General features: G+C 40.1%; 1 protein-coding gene across 1 annotated transcript in view; it reads right to left on the reverse strand.

The window, feature by feature from the left end:
• The window catches only part of LOC127628708 (nuclear pore membrane glycoprotein 210-like), a 112,026-nt gene that overhangs the window by 17,129 nt on the left and 67,345 nt on the right, over positions 1–27,552 (reverse strand). Inside the window, exons 30-34 of the mRNA XM_052105519.1 lie at positions 18,080–18,254; positions 16,992–17,167; positions 16,266–16,486; positions 16,024–16,160; positions 15,809–15,917 (exon numbers count right to left, since the gene is read on the reverse strand). Coding sequence (XP_051961479.1) covers positions 15,809–15,917; positions 16,024–16,160; positions 16,266–16,486; positions 16,992–17,167; positions 18,080–18,254 — 818 coding nt within the window. The remainder of the gene's footprint in view (positions 1–15,808; positions 15,918–16,023; positions 16,161–16,265; positions 16,487–16,991; positions 17,168–18,079; positions 18,255–27,552) is intronic.

Here is a 27,552-nt window from a genome sequence, read left to right on the forward strand (position 1 = left end):
TCAAGTTACTGAGACAGACATCCGGGTAGTTGGAGGATGAAGGAAGAGCAATCGAGCGCAGATCGATAGATAGCGTTCATTGGTGCACAGGACTCCTCTTGGGCCAATCAGCACCAATGTTTTGGAGCACAGTACGTTACCCGCCATGAAACTATGGAATTACGATTGTGTCAATAATGATGAATGTAACTTTATAAAACTGAACGTAACTTTTTCAGAAACTATGAAAAATATTCCATTACAAAAGAAGAAAAACACAATTAAAATGAAAAAAAAAAAATAAATAATGAACTCAGTCGCACGAATTTAACAGGCTCTTCAAATATGCTTCATTTTTTGTTAATGTTTTTCAAAGATTCGTTTTCGCAAATCGTGGATTCTGAATACATTGCCACAGATTTCGCTTACGCTTCGCAGTTTTTCGTTTGCTGTTTTGAGACAAACCTCTCGTGGGGGTGGGCTTAACAGTGATCTACTCTGATTGGATAGTGAGCTTTTGATGGACAGGTGCTCTCTGACCCGGATGTACAGACGTCACTCAATGGCGCGCATATTGGAAAGCTCTCGCGGTGCTTTGTTGTATTACTTACTAACAATATGTAAATAATATTTGACCTATAATTATATAATTTAATATTATATGAGACCTTCGATCGTCTAATAATCGTCTTCGATCAGTCTGTAAAGATGAGCTTTCAGGAGAGACATGGAGCGGCATCATCTTCCTCTTATTTATTTAAAATATATATATATATATATATATATATATATATATATATATATATATATGTTTTTTAATGCAAAGAACGAGAACATACAAAAGAGAAAGCATACGTACATCACATAATATCAACCAAAACAATAAAGAAGACAAAAATAAATAGAAAAAATAATAATAATTAAAAAAAAAGATAATAATAATAATGTATATAACAATAAAAGAAGAGGTAGGGCATTACATCACACAAAAATGTTCACATGAAGAGATCAAATGCAATGCAGATTCTAACAGTCCTTATGGCTTTCTTATTAGTAGATACTGAAATCAAATTTAGATAATTTTCTATTTCTTTTAAGAAGATAGAGAAGATAGGTTTACAGTTTAAAAATTTGCATTTGTGAATATAGAATTTGCTTAAGAAAATAATTAAATTAATAACAAAACAGGCATTTTCGTTTGTGGGGTCTGAATCAAAATACCCAAATATAATGTTTCTCATATGTATTGAGAAGCCTGGCAAAATCTTACACTTGATAAAAACATCAATTTCATTCCAGAGCTTCTGAGTGTAATGACACGACCAAAATAAATGAACCACTGTTTCGTCAGAATTCACACAAAAAGAGCATGTTAGCTCAATGTCAGATTTAAATCTTTGTATACATTTCTTAACAGGATAGAACCTGTGTATCAACTTAAAGGAAATTTCTTTCACTTTATTTGTGAGAATGAATTTCTGCTGTAAAGACCAGATTTTTTCCAATTAAGGTTACCAACCAAATTATTCCAAAAGGAAATAACAGGTGGAACAGAAATCAAATCCTTAAGAAATAAAGATCTTATAGTTTTTAGCTTTCGACTCTGAAAAACAGATTTGACCAACAGAAGTATCACAAGGTTTAGGAAAGGATGCAGTAGATACTGGGGTGAAGTAATTACGGTTTTTAAAAAGCATACATAAACCAGAGGGAATAGCACCCATTACTGTAGCAAATTCTTTTGGGGTTACTGGTATTTGGTATTCAGAAAGAAATTCTGAATATCTGAATAAAAGACCTTGCTTATTAAACAAATGCTCCACTCCTCCTCCTCTTGTCCTTCAAGGCAGCTTGAAGTAAGTTTGTGTTACTGAAGTAACCAATAACATCGATACAATTTTCTAATTTTACAGAAAACACTCTAAATTTCAACACAGTGGTGGAATATTGCATATATTATATTTATTCACAATGTTTTGATAAACACATATAAAATATCATAATTTTATATATTTTTTAATAATTCTTTTATTGTCATTCACAAGTTTGCAATGCACTGATGTCATGTCATGATGTTATGTAGTTTGATTGTTTGCTCTTTTGCAAAGTTACTATATTCAAGGACGTGTCAATGTAGACAGTGCAGATATCAAACTGGTCTTCATTCTACAGCAAGGCAGAAATCTTGGTGCAGATGCTGCATCTGTACATAACAACCTTGAAATTCTTAACCAGTCGCTCGGGAATACCAGCACAAGGCAGGGTCAGCAGCAGTCCGTTCAGCAGTGGGGCAGAGTCAAACAGTGGACCAAGATATGGCCAGGTTTCAGTTTTGCAGTCATGACAATGACAAAACAGCAACATTTTATTTAGCATGCATTTACAATACAACAATAAATTTGCAAAATAAAGCCAGAACTGTTGCACACTGTAACGTTACATGAATAAAAGTTTTATCGATGTTATTGGTTACTTCAGTAACACGAACTTACTTCAAGCTGCCTTGAAGGACAAGAGGAGGAAGATGATGCCGCTCCGTGTCTCTCCTGAAAGCTCATCTTTACAGACTGATCGAAGACGATTATTAGACGATCGAAGGTCTCATATAATATTAAATTATATAATTATAGGTCAAATATTATTTACATATTGTTAGTAAGTAATACAACAAAGCACGACGTATTGCATAACTACAAATCACCGCGAGAGCTTTCCAATATGCGCGCCATTGAGTGACGTCTGTACATCCGGGTCAGAGAGCACCTGTCCATCTAAAGCTCACTATCCAATCAGAGTAGATCACTGTTAAGCCCACCCCACGAGAGGTTTGTCTCAAAACAGCAAACGAAAAACTGCGAGCGTGAGCTGAAATCTGTGGCAATGTATTCAGAATCCACGATTTGCAAAACGAATCTTTGAAAAACATTAACAAAAAATGAAGCATATTTGAAGAGCCTGTTAAATTCATGCGACTGAGTTCATTTTTTTTTTTTCATTTGAATTGTGTTTTTCTTCTTTTGTAATGGAATATTTTTCATAGTTTCTGAAAAAGTTACGTTCAGTTTTATAAAGTTACATTCATTATTATTGACACAATCGTAATTCCATAGTTTCATGGCGGGTAACGTACTGTGCTCCAAAACATTGGTGCTGATTGGCCCAAGAGGAGTCCTGTGCGCCAATGAACACTATCTATCGATCTGCGCTCGATTGCTCTTCCTTCATCCTCCAACTACCCGGATGTCTGTCTCAGTAACTTGAAATTGAATTTGAGAACTGAATCTGAATTGTGAGAAGTGAATGTGAAGATATATAGAGAGTTTAATTTTCAGTGAGGATCAAATTTTATTGGACTTCAGTTCCAAACGAATAAATTCAATTTCAAATGATACAATTCAGATTCAGTTTTTGAATAAATTCAATTTTAATTAAACAATACAATTTCAAATGATGTGATTCAAATTCAGTTTTTCAATGCAATTATTCAAGTTTAGCCATTCAGATTCAAATATAAATGGTTCAAATTCAGTTTCTGGTGGCACATATTTCAGCCCATACAAGTGTGCGCGCTCCAAATGAACGTAACAGGTTAACAACATGGAGACTGACGGAAATATTTCCAGTGTGATTGTACTGTGTGACAGTAGATCAGATTCATCTAAATTCAGCATTCAAAGACGCAGTCTTAATCAGAACTGGCCTCGGCAATCTTGTGCATGTTGATGAACGTTCTCCGTTCTTTCCTTTTAAATCCATAAAAAAAGTGTTAGTTACAGGCACTTCATATCAAATCATATGGAAAGGCTATAAATGGGAGCATTAAAAACATCCACTGCTCCATTGACCATGATGATTCAGATATCACAAATTTTGCTTTGTTCTGTGTATGTATGCTGCATCTATAGCCAACACTTGAGAAGCGATCATTCTGACAAATTCGCAAAAATGTGAGTTAGTTGAATTATTATGATAAATGATATTGCTGCACTGCTCATCGTGTACCGCTACGTGTATTGTGGCGCATGCTCACACAGTGCTGACTGAAGTGGTGAATGCAGAATATCAGGATTTAAAAATGCAGCCTTTTGCTGTTTAAAAATGGTACAAGGCTATATTGCTTTCTCAATCTGAATTCTATCAATCGTGCAGCCTTAATGGATACCATACCGAAGTTTTAGAGGTCAAAGTATACAGGTTTCACAGAGGTTATGCAAATTGTTTGATATACAAATAGTACTTTCTAGATAAGCCTAAACTTGATAATTTCTAGATATTGTTTTCTAGTATCAAGAACCTTTCAAGTTTGTAAAAGGGCTTTTTACAAGGGAAAAGAGCGGATCTCTTAAGGTGCCAAAGAGGGAGCTGGAGCACCACCTGAAGGCAACACATTCAGATGAGCAAAGATTCGAACAAAGAGAGCTACCATCAGACATGCCGCCAATTCCCCAACCAGAACACCAGTTCGATGACAGCCCCCCAAAGTGGACTGAGATCGACAACATAATGAGGAAGGCAAGGGCAGCTTCTGCACCAGGACCAAATGGAGTTCCTTACCGGTTGTATAAGAACACCCCAGGTTTTGTGCGGTTTCTGTGGAGGCTAATGAAGGTGACATGGAAAAAACAAAACATCCCAAAAGCTTGGCGTAGAGCAGGGGGAGTAGTAATTCCCAAGGTGTGGTTAATAGTTTGTAAATAACTATAGATCATACCCAGAAGATAGAAGAGTTTTGGCACACAGTACTTTACAACTGCGCTGTGTCGTTTGAATGTTGTAGCTTTTCAGTTGTACACTGTTCAACTTTTACAGGCAGTAGTGCTGTAAGGTAACAGTTTTACAAAACACTCGAGCTGCTCGTTTTCAGGACGGACAGGACAATGAAATCAACGACACTCTCGATGAATGCAGTTTCAGAGCTATGAATTGTAGTCAACCAGACTACACCTACAGGATATACATACATGGACAAACCCCGACCTAAGGGGTGGGGAGGTTTGTTCGCGTGTGCATCAAAGGAATCAGCAGTGACCCTCTTACTGTGTGATCAGCATAGCCTGCGTCTGAACTGATGACTTTTCTCTGGACCGCGTGAAAGCAGCTCTTCAGCTGAATGCTACTGGAGAAGATGTGTGTGCTCAGATAAGAGACTCCTCACACAAGAAAAACATTGTATTAGAGATACATGATAAAGTTATACACATCTGGGATGGCAAGAAGTTCTCTCGCTGAGGTGATGTTATTTGCACTGATCGCTCTTCAGCCGCCTCCTAATCCTCCACTATCACTGCAGCCTTTTGGACTTCTATTCTGGGCATCTGGGTACAAGCTAGCGCTAGCTCCATACCTGGATAATGCCTCCGCTCCACTCCACCGCCGACTTCTACTCAATCAACAACCACCTTCACTTGGACTGCATTGACATTTACCGAGAAACTGGACTAATTCGCCGTCCGCTTCACGGAGGCTCTGGTCGTATGTTCAATTACAACTACTCAACCCCAAACTCCATTCCATCCATCTGGTCCTGTTTGCACACCACCTCTTCCTCAATACGTCATCACAACTTACGACACGTCCACCTGACCAATCTCCGCCCCATCCCTCGGTCCTCTCAATTCACCACGAAGCAAAGTCACCTGAAACTGGCTTTGCTCAACACCTGCTCACTAAACAATAAAAGCCTCATTTTAAATGAATTAATTACTGACAATAACCTGGATTTTCTCTGTATCACTGAAACTTGGCATAAACCTATGGACTATTTCGCACTCAACCAGACTACACCTACAGGATATACATACATGGACAAACCCCGACCTGAGGGGCGGGGAGGTCGTGTCGCTGCAGTGTACAGAAAGGACATTAAAACATCCACCATTTCCATCCCTGCTGTTCAGTCCTTTGAACACATCACTTTCAAACTCTCTGGTCCCACTCCTCTGGTCACTGCCATAATCTACCAAACCTAATCCTTCAATCCTCTCTGACTTTTCAACTCAGTTATCTGCCATCTCACCTTCTGTTCTGCTCCTGGGAGATTTCAACATCCACATTGACACTGACTGTAAATTTGCTACTGAATTCCTGGAACTGCTACATTGCTTCAATTTCACCCAACATGTCAACTTTCCAACCCACAGCCGTGGTCATATTTTGGACCTGGTCTGCTCTATTGGTCTCACCATACTGCACCTCGAGCCCCACAACCTAAACATCTCTAACCATTTGATGTTTACCATTTGTTTTTGCTGCTTTTATGATTTTATGTAAAGTGTCATTGAGTATTCAGAAAAGCACTCACAAATAAAATGTATTATTAGGGTAAACGTACCTATTAAGCTCAAGTACCCATTAAGCACACTGCCATCTTTGAGCTCAGATTATAAAAAGAAAAAGCAATGTATTTTCCTATTTGATGTTTTAACCAATTGATGTGTTTGTTACTACATACCTCCTGTAATTTTAAACCAGTCAGACCATTGCACACTGAGATATGTGTATCTATGTGTTCACACTGTCTGGTGGCCATTTTGAAAGCTGTCTGAAAACTTTCACCAGAAGAGGAGCCCCTCAAATGTGCATTTTTTATATGTTTAAGCCTTTATTTTGGGTAAGTACATCTACTTATTGCAAAATTTAGAGATTAATGTTTAGACTTTTACATATTTTAACCTGGAACCTGGATGTGGAAAATAATTACAGTTAGATCTAAAAGATAGTTTTAGCAACATAGCGCAGATGCTACAGAACATAGCCAGCTTACTAGCTGTATAAGATTGTGTGCTACACTAATATATTTCTTTACAGGCATTAATGGCTTGTACTTTTATATCCATAATATTATAATTGTACATTTTATTGATAGTCTGTGGTTTTAAACTGCTGTAATTTGTAAAGAATTAATATTATTGTTAGGTGAGCTTAAAGGGTGCACTACTATGAAATCACACAACTTCAGTGTGACATCAATTAGAAAAGCATAATTTCATAGATATTGTCAATAATAGTTGTTCATATTCAAATTGGTATAAACTTAATACATGACCTAGATTATTTATTTAGCTAAATATTTTCTTTTAAATTTCATGTAATATTTATTAATTAACAAATAGTTTTTGCTCCAAGCACAGTGTGCTCCCTTTAAGCTCATCCACATTGAACGTCTATGTAAATACTTCACAATCAGACTTATAATAACTAATATTATACTAGACTAATATTAACTGATGGTTGTCACCAAGTTAATCTTCATAAAAAGATTAATAAACTTATTTTCACAGTTTTAAGATGACAAAAGCCAGACGAAACTATAGTTTATGCCCAAAGATGAAAGAGGCATGTCATCTATACAAAGAAGGAGCCATCAGAAACCTGTCATATCTGTCCAAGAAGTTTGGAGTAGACAGGAAAGCTCTGACCCAGAGAGTTAAGGAGCACATCAGTGTTGGTACACATCAAGGGCAGTGTGTATATCTGAGTGCAGAGACAGAAAGGGAAATCTCAGGTTGTCTTCAGGTAGGCTTCTTCAAAGTTAGACAAACAGAACTGTTAAACGAGAGAGGTCTGTGATAGGAGTCAGTTTATAGAATAGGTACTGATCAGTGATATTCATATGTTTGAATATATTTGTGTGTGAACATTTTATTTATTTATTTAATTGTAGATCCTTTCCCAATGGGGTTGGGGATTTACCAGATCTGATCTTTTAGATCTGGTACAAGAGTATGTGAAGGTGAATGATCTGGATACACCTTTTACACTTGGGAGGCCTGGTCGCAAGTGGTTCCAGAGATTTATGAGAGACCATCCCGAGTTGACGGTCAGAAAATCTGAGCAGTTTTCTGAGTCAAGGGCCAAGGCAATGAATAACACTGCAGTTCTTGACCACTGGTTTAATGAAGTTCTCAGAAAAACAATGGATCACTCATAGCTGCATGATAAACCACAGAACATTTACAATGTGGATGAAACTGGCTTCATGACCGATCCTGCCTCAGAGAGGGTCCTTGCACCAAAAGGTTCAAAAAATGTCTACCAAAACACAGGAGGAAGTGGTAAAGAGCAGATAACTGTGTGTATTACATGCAATGCAGCAGGTCAAAGTTTGCCACCCTTTACAGTCTACAAGGCAAAACACCTCTACAGCTCTTGGTGTGTTGGTGGAGTAGAAGCTGCCAGGTATGCTGTGTCCCATCATGGATGGATGGAGAGACCATTGTTTGAGGATTACTTTAAAAACCTTTTCTTGTCAGAATCTGCAAAGTTTTCAGTCCCAAACTTTCCAAGGATTCTCATTTTCGATGGCCATGCATCACACATCTCCCTCAAGTTGGCTCAAATGGCACAGGAAAACAATGTAAAACTCCTGAGACTTCCATCTCAACTCACTCACATTCTTCAGCCTTTGGATAAGGCGGTATTTAGAGAGGTTAAAAGGCAGTGGAGAAAGAAATTGATGTGTCACGCACGGGTGTCCAGGGACAAGATCAGGAGAGAAGATTTCCCTACAAAGATCAGAGAGGTATTGGAGACATCTCTAAAATCACAAAACTTAAGAAGTGGGTTTGAAGCCACTGGGGTTTTTCCATTGAACCCAAATCAGGTTAAAAGCCAAATAACAGAGGCCTATAGACCATATGGAGAGGCAATCACTGATTCTTCAGAGAGTGTTTCTACACAGCTCCAACCACCAGAGCCCACTACTGATCAGAGTTCCAAAAAAAGTCTGCAGACTAACGGAAGTGTATCTCCTCTCCCAACATTGCCAGTGAACTGTGTGGATTCCATGTCCCAGATTGTTCTGAGTGTGGAAACAATCCCTGGATCAAACATTCTCAACATAAAAAACATCCATGTTACCAGTCCACCACAAGAGATAACTCCCGTAGCTCAGGCAGGCACTTCGGAGGGCACCACCTCTGCTTCTAGTATTAAGGATTTTTTCTTGAAGCACATTACACCAAACAAAAAAGAAAGCACCAAAAAAACAGAGAATAAATACACTAAAGTATGGCGAATCTTTAACATCTCCAGAAGCCATGACCAGGCTAGCTGAGAAGGAAAAAAAAACAACAACACACAACTCGAAAGATGGAAAGAAGGGGAAAAAAAGACAAAGAAACCACAATCAAAGAAAAAACAGACAGCACAGAATAAGAAAACAGAGGCAGGCACAGAAAAGGCTCAAACCTCAACTGATCCACCCTTAACAATACAAACAGATGTATACTATGCAGTCATGTTCACCTCACCTCCAGCCTATTATATAGGAAGACCCCTTAATGTGTCCAGACTCCCTGACGGAGAACACTACGTGATGAAATTTCTGAGCAGAGGTCCTGCTAACATGTATGCCCTGCCAGTGCTAGACAAAATTGAGGATGTTGAGAAAAAATTCATTCTGTGTAAGGCACAACTAGAGGGTGCAGGACCCTTCTACTTGAAGAACCACCAAGAGATAGACGATCTCTACAAAAAGAGAATGTAAATAAGTTGACATTATGAAGAGGCTTCATAATGTGGCTAGTTTCTGTGTTCATCCCCATGAATTAAATGTTTTATTGGTTTGTTTTGTTATTTAATTGTTCAATATGTGTTACTTTGCTGAATGTGGACTAGTCTAGATGTTGCAATGAGTTTGAATGACACGTCACTATGAATAGGATAAGCTACCTGATCAAATTGAATGCCTTGTTGCTTGATTTTAGTGTTCTGTTTTTTTGTGATTGACTCTGTACCTTCAAAAAATACTTTTTTCAATCATTCCTTAAAAAGGTTGTTTAAAATAAACAAGATTTTATAATAAAACTTGTTGTGAGCTTATTGGGAACAGGAGTGTGTTTAAAGGGTACACCCATTAAGCCCAGTCAGACTTTTTGCATTTAATGATGTACATTTTAATTTTATTGCTTTTGTCATTTAAAATAAATAAAATATTGTTGTTTAAGAGATTAATATTTTATTTTAACATAACTTTTTTTACTATAACCAATATCCTGTGCCCTAAAAATGTCTCAATGTAGATTTTGGTGAGCTTAATAGGTACGTTTACCCTATTATTAAGGAGAAGGATGCCTCAAACATCGACTCATTTCAACAAATCAATCTCTTGAACGTTGAAGGCAAGATCTTCTTTAGAATTGTTGCTCAAAGAATGAATACTTACTTTAAACAGAACAACTTGATTGACACGTCGTTACAGAAAGCCGGGGTACCAGGTTTCTCAGGATGCCTTGAACACACAAGCATGATTTGTCACAAATACAATCTCCAAAAAGTAAAGGAAGAGACTTGCATGTTTTATTCCTCGACCTGGCCAATGCTTTTGTATCCGTCCCCCATTCTGACATCTGGGTAGCCATCAACTTCTTTCATGTGCCTGAAACCATCACAAATAGGTCAGGAACTATTTCAAAGATTTGCAATTCTGCATACTGCAGAATATACAACATCATGGCAATAATTGGAAGTGGGTATCATGGCAGGGTGCACCATATCCCCCCTAGCCTTCACCATGGCAATGGAGGTGATCATCAGGGCATCTAAATGGGTAGTCGGGGGGAGCGTCAGCAGGCTGGACAGCGGCTACCTCCGATTCGAGCCTATATGGATGACATGACCACCTTGACCTCAACCATTGCCTGTACCAAACGTCTGTTAGCGAAGCTTCACTCCAACATTACATGGGCAAGGATGAAGGTGAAACCCAGTAAATCTAGGAGCATATCCATCATCAAAGGAAAGCTTACCGACCAAAGGCTCAACATCAATGAAACACCTATTCCATTGATATCAGAGCTTCCTGTCAAGAGCCTAGGATGGTGGTATAACGCAAGTCTCAAAGATGCAGAGCAGTGTGATCAACTGAGGGAAGAAACCATCAAAGGCCTTATCAGTATTGATAAGACTTCACTTCCGGGCAAGCTGAAGCTGTAGTGTCTGCAGTTTGGGTTGCTCCCTCGCCTAATGTGGCCTTTAACGGTGTATGAGTTTCCCATTTCCAAAGTTGAGAAGCTGGAGAGGACAGTCAGTGCATACGTCAAGAAGTGGATGGGACTCCCGCGCTGCCTCAGTAAGATCGGGTTGTACGGACATGGTGCACTGGAATTGCCTATCTCTAGCCTCACCGAAGAATATAAATGCACCAAAGTGAGGCTGAGCATGACCCTGGCAGAGTCTCAAGATGCTGCCATACGAACAGCTTCTCCCAGACTGGCAACTGGGAGGAAGTGGACCCCAGCTGATGCTGTAAAGCAAGCACAAGCCACACTCAGACATGGAGACATAGTAGGACAGGTGCAACAAGGAATAGGTGGGCTTGGACTAGGGACAAGTCAACCTGCATGGCACAAGGCAACACCTGCAGAGAGGAGAAAGATGGTAGTTGCGGAGGTCCGGCACCAACAGGAAGCAGAGAGATGCGCAAAGGCAGTGTCACAAGCCAAGCAGGGCCAATGGACTAACTGGGAAAACCTGGAGCACCATAAGCTCACTTGGAAAGATCTGTGGGAGATGGAAGGAAGCCAAATCAACTTCATCATCAGGGCCACCTACGATGTTCTTCCGACACCCAAGAATCTTAACCAGTGGTTTGGAGATGATCCAGCATGCCTTCTCTGCCAAACCCCAGCAACTCTCAGGCACAATCCTCACTGGCTGCAAAATCAGTCTGTCCCAAGGCCGTTATACCTGGAGGCATAACCAAGTCCTACACCAACTGGCATTCATTCTGGAAGGAATGCCCTCCCTCACCCAACATCTGGACACTTATCCACTATCCCCTTTGTGAGAGCAGGGCAGGGCCCAGTGAAACCAGCTGCAAGAGTGAATAGCACCCTCTTGGATGCCACACGGGACTGGAAAATGCAAGTGGATCTAGATCAGCAACTCAAGTTTCCACCTGAGATTTTAAACACCAAGCTCAAGCCGGATCTTGTATTGTGGTCAACTTCACAGAAGTCCCTGTTCATCGTGGAACTAACTGTACCATAGGAGGCTGCAGTGGGAGAAGCGTATGAACGGAAAAAGCTGAAGCACACCGATATAGCTCTTGAGGCAAAACAACAAGGCTGGCATACACAGGTACTTCCGGTAGAAGTTGGATGTAGAGGATTTGTGGCCACATCTATAGCCAGGCTCCTGAAGGGGGTGGGAGTTCGGGGACAGGCCTTCAGGAAAGCCATCAAATCACTGTCGGAGGTAGCAGAGTGAAAAAGCAGGTGGATCTGGATAAAGAGGAAGGACACCAACTGGGCTGCAAAGAACAATAAAGAGAAGTAAAAGCAGAAGGGGGCTCATCTGGGACGTTTACCACTATATTGAGGATTTCCTGTGTGGTGCACTTTTCTTGCACACCTATGTTTCCTATAATGAAAATAATGTATCTAACCAGGTTTACATTCTAATAAAGAACATGTTTTTTTTATTTTATTTTATTTTAAAGTAAAATTTTTATTAGATTTTATTTGTTATATCACCCAGTCATTTGAACCACTCTCAAGTCTCACACTCTTTTAGTTTTTCAGAGACAAAGGGACATGCTGTAAATAAATTATATTAATATTTTAATCATTGGAAAGCCACTGCATACTATTTCTCGAGGATTAAAAATTCACAAAAGTTGAATTTTTAAAAAATATGAAAAACATTGGATTGAAATCATTAGGCAGTCTCCGCATGAATGATAGTTCTAAATAAAGATTACATTTACATTTAGTCATTTAGCAGACACTTTTATCCAAAGCAACTTACAAATGAGACACATAGCAAGCAATTTGTCATACAAAGTTTAAGAACATCTGCAGTATAGGACAGCCAAGTTCACACAGTGGCTGGCGTAGTAAAGGTGCTAGCACAGAAAAAAGAGACAAACAAGGAATTTTGTTTTTTGAACATTAACTGCAGTAGTAAATGCAATTAGTGTGGGTTGGTTAAGTGCTTGCAGAACAGATGTGTTTTCAGCTGGTTCTTGAACGTTAGGAAGGTAACAGCAGATCGTGTGGAGGTTGGAAGTTCATTCCACCACAGAGGAGCAAAGAAATTGAATTATCATGATTTTGAGTTTGAGCCTCTTTGTGATGGGACCACCATGAATCGCTTGTTCATAGACCGCAGAAAGCAAGTTGGAGCATAGACCTGAAAAGATAATTCCATTGACTGTCCTGAAAGCCAGAGTCATAGCGTTGAATTTGATGTGGGCATCTACAGGTAGCCAATGGATTGAAATCAAGAGTGGGGTGACATGAGCCCTTTTTGGCTGATTGAAGACCAGACACGCTGCTGCATTCTGGACCATCAGCAGTGGCTTAATAGTTAGATGGAAGGCCAGCCAACAGAGCATTACAGTAGTCCAGTCTTGAAATGACCCGTGCTTGGACCAGGAGCTGTGTAGCATATTCAGACAGGAAAAGTCTGATTTTCCTGATGTTGTAAAACGTGAATCTGCAAGACTGTGCGGTTGATGAGATGAGTGCAGTGAAATGATAAATGATAGATCTAATTTGCATGACACACAATACAGCATGACTTTATATTGGCCTTCTTTGAGAAGCATAACTATAATAGCAAGAGAAATTATATGTCCTTTTCAAACAGATTAATTAACAAGACATGTGTGAGTAATGTGACCATGCAGTTGAAAAATAATAATTAGCCCTAAATAAATAAAATATGGTTAACCCTCTGGGGTCTGAGGGTAGTTTGGGCCCTGGAGAAGTTTTGACATGCCTTGACATTTGTGCTTTTTTCAGTTGCTTAAAAACATATTAATGGCTAAAGTCTGATAACATTGTATTCAGCACAAACTGGGCTACAAAATAATATGTGAGCAACATGTATGTACAGGTTTGTATTTTTGAGAAAATAACATTTATGCATGGTTTTTGAAAAAACGAAAATATTAAGTCACTGAAATAAGGCCATATAACATTTGTTCACAAGGCTTTTGAGAACTGGATCTTGTAGCCTAGAGTTTTTGCTACAAAATGATGTGAAAACCATCCTGATCACTCATTCATACAAAACAATATAGTAATTTAACCTTTGTAAGACACTTTTAGTGTTAGAAAGGTCATATGCGAGGAGGCGTGAATGATCATGAATATTCATTGTAATTCACAAATGAGAGACAAAGACCCTCCCCTGAGCCCATCAATGAGGGATAGAGAATGAATGTGAGGAGACTTAATGATCCAAATCAAGTTTTAAGTTAAAAGAAGTAATCTGACTATATATTTTCTTTACATAAAGACTTTACTTAATTTTAGACCTACACTACCGTTAAAAGAAGTCTCTTCTGCTCACCAAGACTGCATTTATTGGATCCAAAATACAGTAAAAACATTGATATACTGAACTCTTTTTACAATTTAAAAGAACAGTTTTCTATTTAAATATATTGTCAAATGTAATTTGTGATCAAAGCTGAATTTTCAGCATCATTACTTCTGTCTTCAGTGTCACATGATCCTTTAGAAATCATTATAATATGCTGATTTTCAAATATGGGCATATTTAAAGTGCATTTTACTTATTTAACCCTAACACATATTTGCAAGCACAAGCTTTGTTGATGATAATGAGGCATTATAAACACTAGTTAAAATATAATCTAAACATTCATATTATTTTTATATCATATTACATATCATATTTATATTATACAGCATACAATTTAAAAACATGCTTTAGCCGAAACAGCAAATGTAACAGCAAAAAATATAAATGTAACTAAAACTTGCTTATTAGGAGTCATATTTCAAATGTCAGTACTCTGAATCCTGGCCGGCAAGTCTGGAAACAGTCCCACTAATAAAATATGTTTATAAAATAGCATGTCAGCTAATGAAAACTAAATGACTTACTCGTCTGAAATTGTATCCTTGGCTGGATCAAGTCTCTCTTCAAAATACAAACGTTCATCGGAATCCCGCTCTTCTTCTGAGGAAAATTTTAACTCTTCGTCACTATCCTGGAGCTTTCTCGCCTGTGTATCGCTTGCAAACGAGCAGAATAATGAATGAATTGTGTTTACAATCTCACTGTCGGGGGCGTGTACATTTGCATTGATCGTCTCAGCACATTAGTGTATGAATGGCGCGCTCTGCTGGTGGGTGTGATCACATTACAGATAATTAGATAGCCTAGTAAAAACTGTACATCGCTTTGTTTCAAACAGATTGCATTGCAGAAGAATATTTGTTTTACATTTGAATTGTTTTATTTAAAAGTAGACATTTTAAGCTTTCTTTAGACATATGTTTCATGTTTGTGTGTTAAGTATTCAAAGAGTTTCAGTTCATTTTTGTGATGTGTTTCTGAAATATGCTCGTGAACACAGAGACTACTGAAAGCTCACCCTTTTTATTTTCTTTATTTTACAAAAGCACAAGATTTTGTTGTTATTGTAAGTGTACACAAATAAAAGTAGACACTTTATAGTCTCTAATGATGTCTTACACTTATCTGTATACCCAAAAATGATGGAGTATTTTAAGTTGTTTCTGCTGTAATTATGAATATATCCAGCAGGACGCGCCGGCGCGTCCGTCGACCCCAGAGGGTTAACAAAGGAGTAGGGCTGGGTATTGAAAAGATTTTCGATTCACACGTTTATAGTCCGTCAAAGAAATGCACCACGTCATTTAAACATGCACACTCAGATTCCCTGCGCTTGTGCTGCCCCATTCACAGACATGATTTGGATGATGGAAACAAAACATGTGACTTATATTCCAGAAAATAGCATATTTCAACTATTTTAGACACTCAAGTCACACTTAAAAATAACAGCAGCACATAATCAAGAGTAAATCAACTGAAGTGTCTGTACCGATGAGGTTGCTTGCTCCATCTCTGGTGGACATCAGCACTCTTGAGTCTCTGTCTGTCTTCACTGAGGGAATCATGACAGTTGTCTGAGATGCACCTTCAATCAAAACCTACCAAAACACAGCATTACAATACAAATACATAAAATAAAGTGTATCTGGACCTCAAGATTGCAACAATGGCAATTTATTTGTGTAAAGCTGCATAGATGTTCACCTCCCGGTAAGTGCGGAGTTGACCTGGTATCTCGTAGTACACAGTGACTGTTCCCATGTCTCTGGCTACAGCCACACCGGTCCTTGACTCCACCTGCAGCACAGCACTGGATGATGTGCTCCACACACCTGACGCACCTGCACATGACAGGAATATCATGAGATCTTACGATGCACATACAGTGCATGTATATCCTGTATTTCCCATCTGATGTGTTTGGGGGGGTCTGTGGTACTCCTAACCATCCTGATTGACAAACTGTGCTGAGAAACATACAACGTCTCCCACGACCAGTTTCTGGGCTTCGGCTGGATGAATGGCATGTTGAACGGGCAAGGCCAGAAAATCGGCGAGTCCGGTCTGCTCTGAATCCCAAACTGCCAACAGAGTCAAACCAACATTCACTGTCCGCACGGTCAGAGTGCAGTTACTCAAACCCTTACCAACCTGGACCAGATCATCCCTGCAGAGAAAAACGTATCATTGATCTCAATTAATTTAGAAATACATACAGTATATCTGTATAGTGAATATCTGCATTTATATATTTGTCTGTATACTAGTCAACCTACTCACAGAAGCTGATGTGGTCATATCCAATAAATCTCAAATCAATGACGTTTGAAACCTCATTGGCTCTCATGTTGTCTCGTGACCAAATCGTCATTTCATCATGTGGAACCATGGGAACCAGTGAGGTCTGATGTTAATATTTGATTTACAAAATTTTTTAAATTCTCTTTTTGAAGAAAGAAAGTCATACGAGTTTGGTGTGATATTATAATGTTGATAATTATGTTTTACATTTTTAAGAGGAACAATTCCTTTGTTATCCAGAGTCAACTATACAGTAAGTAAAGAATTCACAGGTTGTGTAGATGTTTGTGTAGTGCACCCTGCAAAGATTTCTCTCATTTGGATTGGCTCTGTTTCACATGTGACAGTAAGTGCAAGTGTTTGCTGTGCACCTGTTAGTGGAGAAGGTGAGCAGTGAGTTGTGGCTGTGTAACATCTCTCCTGTGATGTCATGGAATTTAACAGTGAAGGTCAGGATGGCTCCCAGTGGTATGGCAGACACAGTGCCTCTGTTAGTGGTGTACAGCACTGGACCCGTGCTCAGACGCAGATATGACACGGTCACCACCTTCAACAACAAACACACAGCTTGACATCACAGCAGCAGCGATCACGGTTAGCTGGCGGTACAAACACAATCACTTAAAGATCAAAACTATTGAAGATAATAATTACAATTTGAACTATTTTGTAGGTTTAAACCGTATTACTAGAGCTGTCAAAGTTAACGCATTAATGCATGTGTTTATTTAAAATGTTTAACGCACTCATTAACTGATTTGACATTAGCTTCTGGCATTGTATTCAGCTCTGTGTGGGTTCTAAACAATGGTTGGAGTCGGCTGAAACTTTGTGATTGGTCCGGAGACATTATCTAACTGAACCACAACACACAACAGCGATTCTATGTCAATCATCAAGTGATGAGAAAGGACCTCTTAATTCGTTGTACAAAACAAGGCCAAATGAAACTTGTGACAGAAAGCAAGTAATTTGCAGCCTCTGTAAGGAGCAATTTATTTACCACAGAAGCGCGTCAAGTCTTAACTATCACAAGACGAGAATGAGACATTGTCTCGTGGACTTCGTTTGACACTGGCATTGACGCCCTGAAGGGAATCTTGAATGTGGCTTCGTGATTGCTGTATCTAAGCAGACAGTCACTGTCTGCCGGCCGCTTAATATTGTGGAAGATGAGAGAACCTATGTTCTTTAAATTTGTCAATAACTCCTTCTTAATGTTGCATTAATGTCTTTCTATCATTATACTTTGGAATGCATTGTTTGGAAAATGTTGATAAAGCACTGTTGTAATTGTATATATTGTTTTGTTTTCTTTCCTATGGAAAATTATTGGTGTGTAAAATTTCAGCACTGTCAAAATCTGATTAATCAAGATAACTATTACAAAATAAATGCATATTTTGAAAATATATTAAATCAGCACCCTTCACTGTACGTTTCTGTGAAGATCTGTTACCTTGACAGTGATGATGATGGTTTGATTGACGCCGAAGGTTTCCTGTGAGCAGATCTGCAGTGATGCAGTTCCTGTCAGTGGTCCAGAGGTCACATGACCTTTTTCATCCACCTGAATGACAGCAGCTGTGTCGGGACAGTCCAGCACACGATACGACAGAGATCCCACTCCATCTCTGCACACAGTCAGAAAGACTGAAATTCCTCCAGCTCTCCCCATCATACTGTGGAAGATATCTGACATATACACTACATGATCCCCCTTTATTAAGTGGACATCCTCTTCAAATAAACAGGTTTGGCTATTTCAGGAATTTCTGGCTATGGAAGAAGTTCTTCAACTCCAGACTCGGTAAATCATTTCTTAGTCATTATTGTATTTCTGCAATTATACTTTTGAAAACTTCACACAAACTCAAAATTACGCACTTAAATAATCAATAAAAACCGTTTAATGAAAATCACAAACTTTACAATAAAGTTTACCATAACATTAATTAATGCATTAGGCATCCTGAACAAACACTGAAAACATTTTTACAATATTCATTAATTTTGGATAATGTTAATAAATATTTACAACATTAATTTATCCTGGATAATGTTCATTAATAAATATACTAGGGCTGAACGAAGTAAAATCAAAATTGCGATATGATGTAGTGCAATTATCGAACCACAGGTGTGTAATTTATTAAAATAAAGTCTGCATGTTCTGCTCACTACACTTACTATATGTGCACAGCTCTGTTCTCTGTAGTGTATTACACATACTCAAACAGTGATCTTACAGTCTCTAAATTCACATTTGCATGATTCCAAATATGCTTGGCCGCTAAAAGTTACTATCCAAATCTTAAGTAACCCAATAACACTGGATTTTTGTGGACAGAAGAGTGGATAAGAGCATTTCTCTTCAAAAACAGAAATGTCTTCCTTACATGTTCGACCGAAATAAAGGTTTAAGAGTTTAACCAGACCACATAAAGAAATGATTACACAAATATATATATATATATATATTAAATTGTTTTATTATCTCTGTCTTGTTGTTGTATTGTTTGTGCACTGGAAGCTTCTGTTACGGAAAAATTCAGTATTATTATATTTATTTGTTCCCAAACTGTTAATTTCAGTTTATTAATGTTCCCAAACTGTTAGAAACCATCCCAAACCAGTTTAAAGATATGGGATATCTAGAAACTGGGTGGGGGGGTTACAATGTCAGAGAATTGTATAAAATATCCATGTTTTGTTGAGTCTAACAGGCATTCTGTTTCGAAACTGGGTAGCTGCGGTTTGTGAAAAGAATCCTCAGAAGAATAAACCTTTTCTCTTTATTACAATTTGCCTCCTGAAAGTTTTCTTACACTTTTGATGCTGTTTTATTAACCTCTGAAAATTGCTATTACAATTGGTGTCAGAAGTGTCGGATCCCGTCGTGAATCTTCTTCTCCTGGTCCTGAGAACGGATTTGACGGAAGTGCACAACCCCGCAGCACCAGGCGGCCGGTCTCATACCTCGACGGTTTGAGATAGAACTCAACAGGTTAAGGAGAGAGAGCCAATACCGCATTCAGGACCAAGGGAAGAACTCCCACCAGGATCAAAAAGAATCCGCGGCAATTACAGAAAAGCATCTCTGGGTAAGAAACGGCAAATTGTTTCATTGATGTTAAGTGTAATTTGATAATTGTGAGTGAACGTGAACCATATTGGCTGAATTTGTCTTTTTGGTACAAGCAGAGAAAGTTTTGAATAAAACTAACTCTTAGGTGGACGGAAGTACCACAGTTGCTCGTTAAAGTGGACGGAAGAGCCGCAGTGGACGGAAGCGCCACACAGTGAACGGAAGAGTCACGACTGATTAATTGGTTTACTCAAAATCTTTAACTGTAACCTGAAAAAGTCTCGTTAAAATGGGCGGAAGAACCTTTAACCTGATTAATTAGGTGAACCAGAATCAAATGAAAAAAAATTAAAAGTTGAACAAATATCAATCGAGCACTGGAAAGCGCTCACAGAAAATCTTTTGAGTAAACCATAATTAACAGAGCATATTTGCTAAAACCTGGCCGATTTTGGGTAAGAAAGTCGGATCTGTCGAAGACGTTTGACAGATTAGTAGGACGCGCGTCAAAAGGAAAAATCCAAGAAAGGAGATTCAGCCAAAATGGGGTCACCTAACAGTAAATTAGACCATTTTTACACACCTATTTTCTGTCAAATGAGAAATAATTATGGGGGTAAATGTATGGTTGACATACAAAAACTGATCAAATATCACGATTTCCGAGGCGGAACCTTGAGTAAGATAAGACTTAATGTCGTAAAAGAATCAATAGAAAAGAACGAGGAAATACAGAACGGTTGCTGCGTGTATGTTAAACATGTATGCAAGGGATGTGAACAAACTATAATGTTTTGGGTAGAAGAGGCTGACAGGCGAGAACGAAAACAGATACAAAAAGAACTAGTGGGTAACAGCGAGAAAGATGTGAAGAATGTTGTATGTGTGAAAACAGTTCCACTGGAACAGAATGCTACTAATGAACCGAATGTATGTGTTTCCCCACATGTGACCGAGATGGCAACGGCTCCGCCGCCTGCCTACAACACAAATCATTATCCCGTAGCAGAGATAACGGCCCTCAAGCTGGACCTCGATCTGGACCGCTCTCCACCACCCCTGAGAACCATACAAGAACTGGAGCAGGACAGACAACAAATGGCACAACGAATGGCAGCCCAAGAACAACAACTCGCAGAAGCAAGAGCACAAATTGAATTAACATTGACAGCCCAAAGAGCTGCGCGAGCGAAGGCAGAAGCCATAGAACGAGTGGCAAAAGTCTAACAGAACAGCTTCGAGCACAACTACCAACACCGCCAGTACGGCAGGGGGAGACAGACTCCTCAGCATGGGCCGCGACAAGCAGCGAAGAAGACGAGGGAAGACCGGGACCAAGCGGGCAGCAAATGTTGACAAGCAGACTTTTTGAGACATTTGCACAGTAAGAACGGCCGTTTGACTTCAGCGCTGCAGCACGCTATTCACGCTGAAGAGGAGCTCAAGGAAAAGAAAGAAAAAGAAAAAGCCCTTCACAATGGTAGTTGTGCAACAACAACAACAACCTAACAAACCTGCGTTTTTCCATTCAAACCATGCTAATCGAAAAGGACAGAGAGGAAAAGCTGCTGGAGGACAATGGAACTGTTATGTTTGCTCGACAAATGCACACGCGCACCGAGACTGTACAAGATGCAGAGTGTGCAGGAAGGACGGACACTGGAGCAGCGCGTGTCCGAACATAAAGTCTGATTGAACCGAGAGGGGAGGAGAGTGGGACGGAGAGGGTTCAGCTCTGGGAAGTCAATCTCTGGCTGCAGCAAAGGGAAGTGAAAATATTTTTACTAACGCACACAAACACGACGCACACAAAAACACATACACTGATTTACTTACTGCTACCTGCAATGAAGAATCTGCTTGCAAATCTTTGTGTGTTTTGAGAAATGTTGTGAATGATGAAATTTTTAGCAGTGTTTCCGATGAATGTTTGAAAATGTACAAAAGCACAGGGTTTTCTGAAATGCCAATTTATCCGATATTAGTCAATGGGGTAGTGATCGATTTTCTTGTGGATTCAGGAGCCTGTCAGTCCACGTTACGACCATGTGATTTACCATGTGTTCCGAAGTTAACCGGAAAAGTGTATGAAAGCACGTCAGCCTCGGGACATTTGATCTCTGACCGGTTAACAGAACCGTTAGAGTGGGAGACAGAAAGCGGTCGCCTTTTCAACCACGAGTTCGTGTGGTCCCCTAACTGTCCAGCACCTCTGATGGCTTGTGATTTAATGTGCAAATTAAATTTGTCCCTCTGTGCTGATCCCTATGGGATCAACATTCAGGAAACACCACAAATCACTTGTTCTAAATTTGAGCCGAAATGGGCATATGAGTGGCAGGTAACAGATGTTGATTGGGCAGAGAAGATTTTGAAATTGGCAAAAAGTCGAACAAACCCAGTCAACACAGAGTTTATGACAAAGGATAAAATGCATTGTACATCACATGTCATGACAGAGCGAGATTCAGACTTTGAAAAGATGTGGTTTAATTCTGTGGAGAATGAAAGTGTGAAATTTGACAAGATTTTCTGGAAAGAAAATGTGTGTGCGCTGTCTGCAGTGTTGAATGAGAGTCAGAAAGATTGTTATCTCATGACAGAGAACACGGTATGCCATTTATCTGTGTCAAAGACCATAAGCCAGCAGTGGAGAGATGTGGGCCTTTTTGTGAAAGAATGTTTATCAGCCACAGACTGGGTGAAAGTTGATTCACAGACAGCAGAAAGTGAGAGTGTGGGGGCATTTAAATCAAACTGTGACTTTAAGGTTGGGGTCCTGAGAAATGTGACTGCTATTGGGAGAAACGTGACAGCACAGGGGGATATTTCTGCTTCAGAAATTGATATTTCTCTGGCACAAATATCAACGAAACTGTGGGCAAAAAACAACAAATATGATGTGGGGCTTATAAAAGGATGTGAGCCAGTGGTAATCATACCAAAATCTGATTTCAGACCATGTAAAGCGCAATATCCCCTGAAACGTGAAGCATTAGAGGGCATAAAACCAGTGTTCGATGGTTTATTGAAGGAGGGAATAATTATACCATGCAATAATTCACCAGTACGCACACCAATTTTCCCTGTAAAAAAGATCAGAGATAAGGGTCAGCCAACAGAGTGGCGATTTGTGCAGGATTTACAGGCTGTAAATTCAGCTGTCATTGCCAGGGCAGCACGAGTGCCAAACCCTTATACTATTTTGTCACAAATTCCGCAAGATGCAACGTATTTCACTGTGGTGGATTTGGCTAATGCATTCTTTAGCGTCCCAGTAGAAGAGAAAAGCCAATTTTGGTTTGCGTTTGATTTCAATAATAGAGGCTATACATTTACGAGATTGTGTCAGGGATACTGTGAATCCCCAACTATTTATAACGAGGCCCTTCGGAGAAGTATTGAGCCTCTGACTTTGACGGCTGGAACGGCTTTATTACAATACGTTGATGATTTATTAATTTGTGCCAAAGATAAAACTACCTGCATTTCTGACACTGTGACTCTCCTGAAGCATTTGGAGCAGGAGGGGCACAAAGTCAGTCTTTCAAAGCTGCAGTTTGTGAAACAGGAAGTGACATTCCTGGGGCATGTTATCAAACCTAATAGCAAAGCACTGTCTGAGAAACGGGTGCGGGCCATAAAAGAGGTGCCAAAACCAGTTACAAAGAAACAAATGCTGTCATTCTTGGGGATGTGCGCTTACTGCCGTACGTTCATTCCTAATTACGCCATTTTTTAACAGCCTTTGCGAGCCCTAACGACAGGGAAAGGGCTGAGGTCATGTGTCAGACTTGTTTGGACAAGTGAAAGTGCAACTGGCTATGGCTCCAACGTTAGGCCTTCCTGTCATAAACCGCCCGTTTGTACAGATGGTCGATGAAAAGAATAATTTTATGACTTCTGTTCTCTTGCAGACTCATGGTGACAGACTGCGACCTGTGGGTTATTTCTCAACAAAACTTGATCCGGTAGCTGCAGGACTTCAGCATTGCCTCAGGGCAGTGGCAGCAGCTGAGCTGGCTGTGATGGCCTCCAGAGAATTTGTAGGATATTCTGATTTAACTTTAATGGTACCACACGCAGTCTCCATGATTCTGCAAGAGCAGAGAACATCACATTTGTCTACAGCCCGATGGCTGAGTTATCATACAATTTTGTTGGACATGCCAAACATAACTGTGAAAAGATGCACAACTTTGAACCCTGCCACCCTCCTGCCCACACAGGAGGACGGCGAGGAACATCATTGTTGTCTATCAGCGCTCGAACAGGTGTGCACACCACGTCCAGACCTTCTAGACGTACCGTTAGATAATTGTGACAATGTTTTGTTTGTTGATGGATCTGCGTCAAAAGATCAACAAACGGGACAGAATAACGTAGGCTATGCTGTAACGACTGAATTTGAAACTATGAAATCTGGCAAATTACCATGTCATTACTCCGCACAGGCAGCTGAATTAGTCGCTTTGACTGAAGCATGTAAACTGATGACTGATAAGTGTGTGACGATTTACACAGACTCACGTTATGCTTTTGGAGTCACGCATGACTTTGGTGCTTTGTGGAAGCACAGACAATTTTTAAAGTCAGACGGACGACCAATACTGAACGCTTCATTCGTATCTGACCTTTTAGAGGCCATTTTGCTACCAGGCAAGATTGCAATTTGTAAATGCGCAGCGCATACTAATGATAAAAGTTCCATATCAACAGGCAACGCCAGAGCTGATATGGCTGCGAAAACAGCGGCAGCAAAGCAGACTGAAGCTCATAACAGTGGCGCCACTTGCGCACAAGTTGACATTAACCTTAACAATGACATTTCTCCTTGTTTACAGAGCATGCAGTCTTTTTCCACAGGAGCTGAGAAAAACAAATGGAAGGCGTCAGGCTGCAGCCTTGTTGATGGTGTATGGAAATCTGTCAATGGAAAGCCATGTTTGCCTAGCCATTTTTTCCCGCATTATGCTAAATTAATGCACGGGTTGGACCATGCATCAAAAGGAGAAATGATTATGCACATGAGAGAATTGTGGTTTACCAAAGATTTCACAATATACGCTGAGAATTTTTGCAAAAGATGTGTGATTTGCACCACATATAACATTGCACGAGGCATTAAAACACCAGTGGCAAGTCAGCCAGCCCCAGAGGGGCCATTTGAATATTTAATGATCGATTTCATTGAATTAACCCCGTGCGGGAAGCAAAAATATTGTTTGATAATGGTAGACATGTGGTCGAAATGGGTCGAGGCCTTCCCAACCTCGAAACAAGACGTGGCAGCAGTAGCCAAAGCTCTGCTAACCGAGATTGTTCCGAGATGGGAAATTCCAAGAAAAATCAGTTCTGACAACGGAACACACTTTGTCAATGAGACAATCAAACAGGTGGGTCAGTTCTTAGGAATTGATATGAGAACACATTGTGCATACCACGCTGCCAGCGGGGGCGCTATTGAGCGTGAAAACCAGACGGTAAAGAACAAATTGGCAAAATGCTGTGAGGAAACTGGACTTTCGTGGGTAAAAGCACTCCCCACCGTGTTGATGTACATGAGAATGAGAAAAAGAGTCAAAACAAATTTGAGCCCATTTGAAATTCTCTTTGGTAGACCACCATTTATGGGTATACAAGGGGAAAAAAGGAGGCTTCCATCGACAGATGTGTGTGAAAATGAAATGTTGAATTATTGCAAAGAAATGTCGTGTCTGTTATCCAACATTTCGGTGCAAGTCAAAGCTGCACAGGGGAAGGTTGCTGAGACATTCCTGCATAAGATCAGGCCTGGTGATTACGTGGTGATCCGTGACATCAGGAGAAAGAACTGGAGGGCGAAACGGTGGCTAGGACCGTTCCAAGTCTTGTTGATCACGCATACGGCGGTGAAGGTCGGAGAACGAGCCACGTGGGTGCATGCCAATCACTGCAGGAGAGTTCCACCCATATCGGAAGAGCAACAGGAGGAGGAGCCCCAAGGACGACGACAAGCTCAACAATAAGCCTGAAAAGCCAGAACGCCAAGTGCAGGTGCAAAGTCACTCAGGGGGAGTGGTGAGACCAGTGTGCAGACAGCAGCGACAAGCGGAGTGAAAATACGAGCTGCAGAGAGGAAGCTGGGAAAAGAAGACAGTTCCAATTGCATGGTCAGTGTCAGGCTATACACTGTATATCAACAAAGACTGACAAGACTCTGAGCGTTTCAAAAAGGTATTCTCTGGCACAACACAGTTGCAGTATTGTACAAGATGGATCATTCAAAGCTATGGCATCTATCCAGACTGTCAGGAATGTGTGAACTTTGTAAGACTACATCCATTTTAACCTTGATATCAGTGACTATTTGTTTGATAAATTTGTGCTCCACTGAGGGCTTGAAAGTGTGGCCCGCAAAAAAACCACACCAACCAGACTGAAACATCTGTGCTGAACAGCACCATCAGACAACGCGATAAAAGAGACACATTAACGGAAGTGGAGCCGGTGAGAGGACTGCACGGAAGCATCATCACGATAGAGGAAGGATCAAGTGTGACTTTTAAGTGCAACCCATTCCAAAAGAACTGTCTCGGGTGCAATGGACATACTGAAGAACACGAACATTTCTATTTCTGCGAAAGCCCATGTAAGTGGGCCGACGTAAAAGCATATGCTTATCACCACAAGACGGAATACGATGAAAGATTTCAGGTGCAAGCTGAAGATGAAATGAGTAACAACAGATACGGGATGAGAGTAAAATTGAAACATGCGACACGTGCGGACCAAGGCAGGTATTACTGTGCCCTGGACTTGACTGAAACTGACTGGTATGAGACAATAGATATTATGGTAATCGAGGAAACCAGACCACGAACAGCAACGACGACGACACCTTTCTTGTCACCTGTGCCACCCGAGGTCGAACAGGCTACTGAGGAGGAACTGGCCTGGATGGGAAACGGGGACATAAGCAAAGGTCAAATAAATCCTGAAGTGCGGAAAGCCATGATGAAATGCCAAGGGAACAAAGCCTGCGCACTGGCAATGCTACAGAAAGAGGAACTGGAGATCAAAACGAGTTGCTGGATGTGTCTGCAAATATCTCATGCCTGGAATGCTGTCCCTCTGACGACAACAACAATCAACGAAACTAAGTGTCTTATTCCTCAACAAATGACTGATGTGCTAAAAACTGTTGTGGACCTGGAAGAAGGAAGAACACCAACGAAACAGCCTGCTGACAACTATGAACATATACAGCAGTACAACAACACTGACATAGCAATTCCACCTTTAAGAGTAACGCATGTCCAGGGTGACGTTTGCGTCTGTTTCAACAGACCAAGACTCTTAAGGACTGGATGGTCTGACTGCAGGATCAAAATCAACGTACATGACAGAACAATGGACAATTGTACAGCGGTCATCAACAACAAAGAAATCAACTTCACATGCCCATTCAACAAACCGAACGAAAGTTCACCAGCTGCGGTGTGGGTGTGTGACAACAGAGCTCATCACCGTTTGCCTAAAAAAGACTGGTCAGGTTGCTGTTATCCAGCTTTAATGAATGTGGGAACTTCTGTGTATTTGCCAAACAAAGTAGGTAAAAGGGAGAAACGAGATGTTAAGATCTTGCCTGAGGCCTTGCCAAATCATTATGCGGGGTATACATTAACTGACCCATGGACAACACCGGGAGCAAATATAGGTTGGTCAATTTTCTTAGGGGTGGGTACAGCGGTAACGATTAACAAAATTAATGGGTTAGCATGGACAGTATTAGCGATAGCCAATAGCACAGAAAATGCTTTGACATTAATAAGCGAGGAAATGCGTCAATTGAGAGAATCAGT

The sequence above is a fragment of the Xyrauchen texanus genome, chromosome 35, assembly GCF_025860055.1.
Source record: "Xyrauchen texanus isolate HMW12.3.18 chromosome 35, RBS_HiC_50CHRs, whole genome shotgun sequence".
Lineage (NCBI taxonomy): Eukaryota > Metazoa > Chordata > Actinopteri > Cypriniformes > Catostomidae > Xyrauchen > Xyrauchen texanus.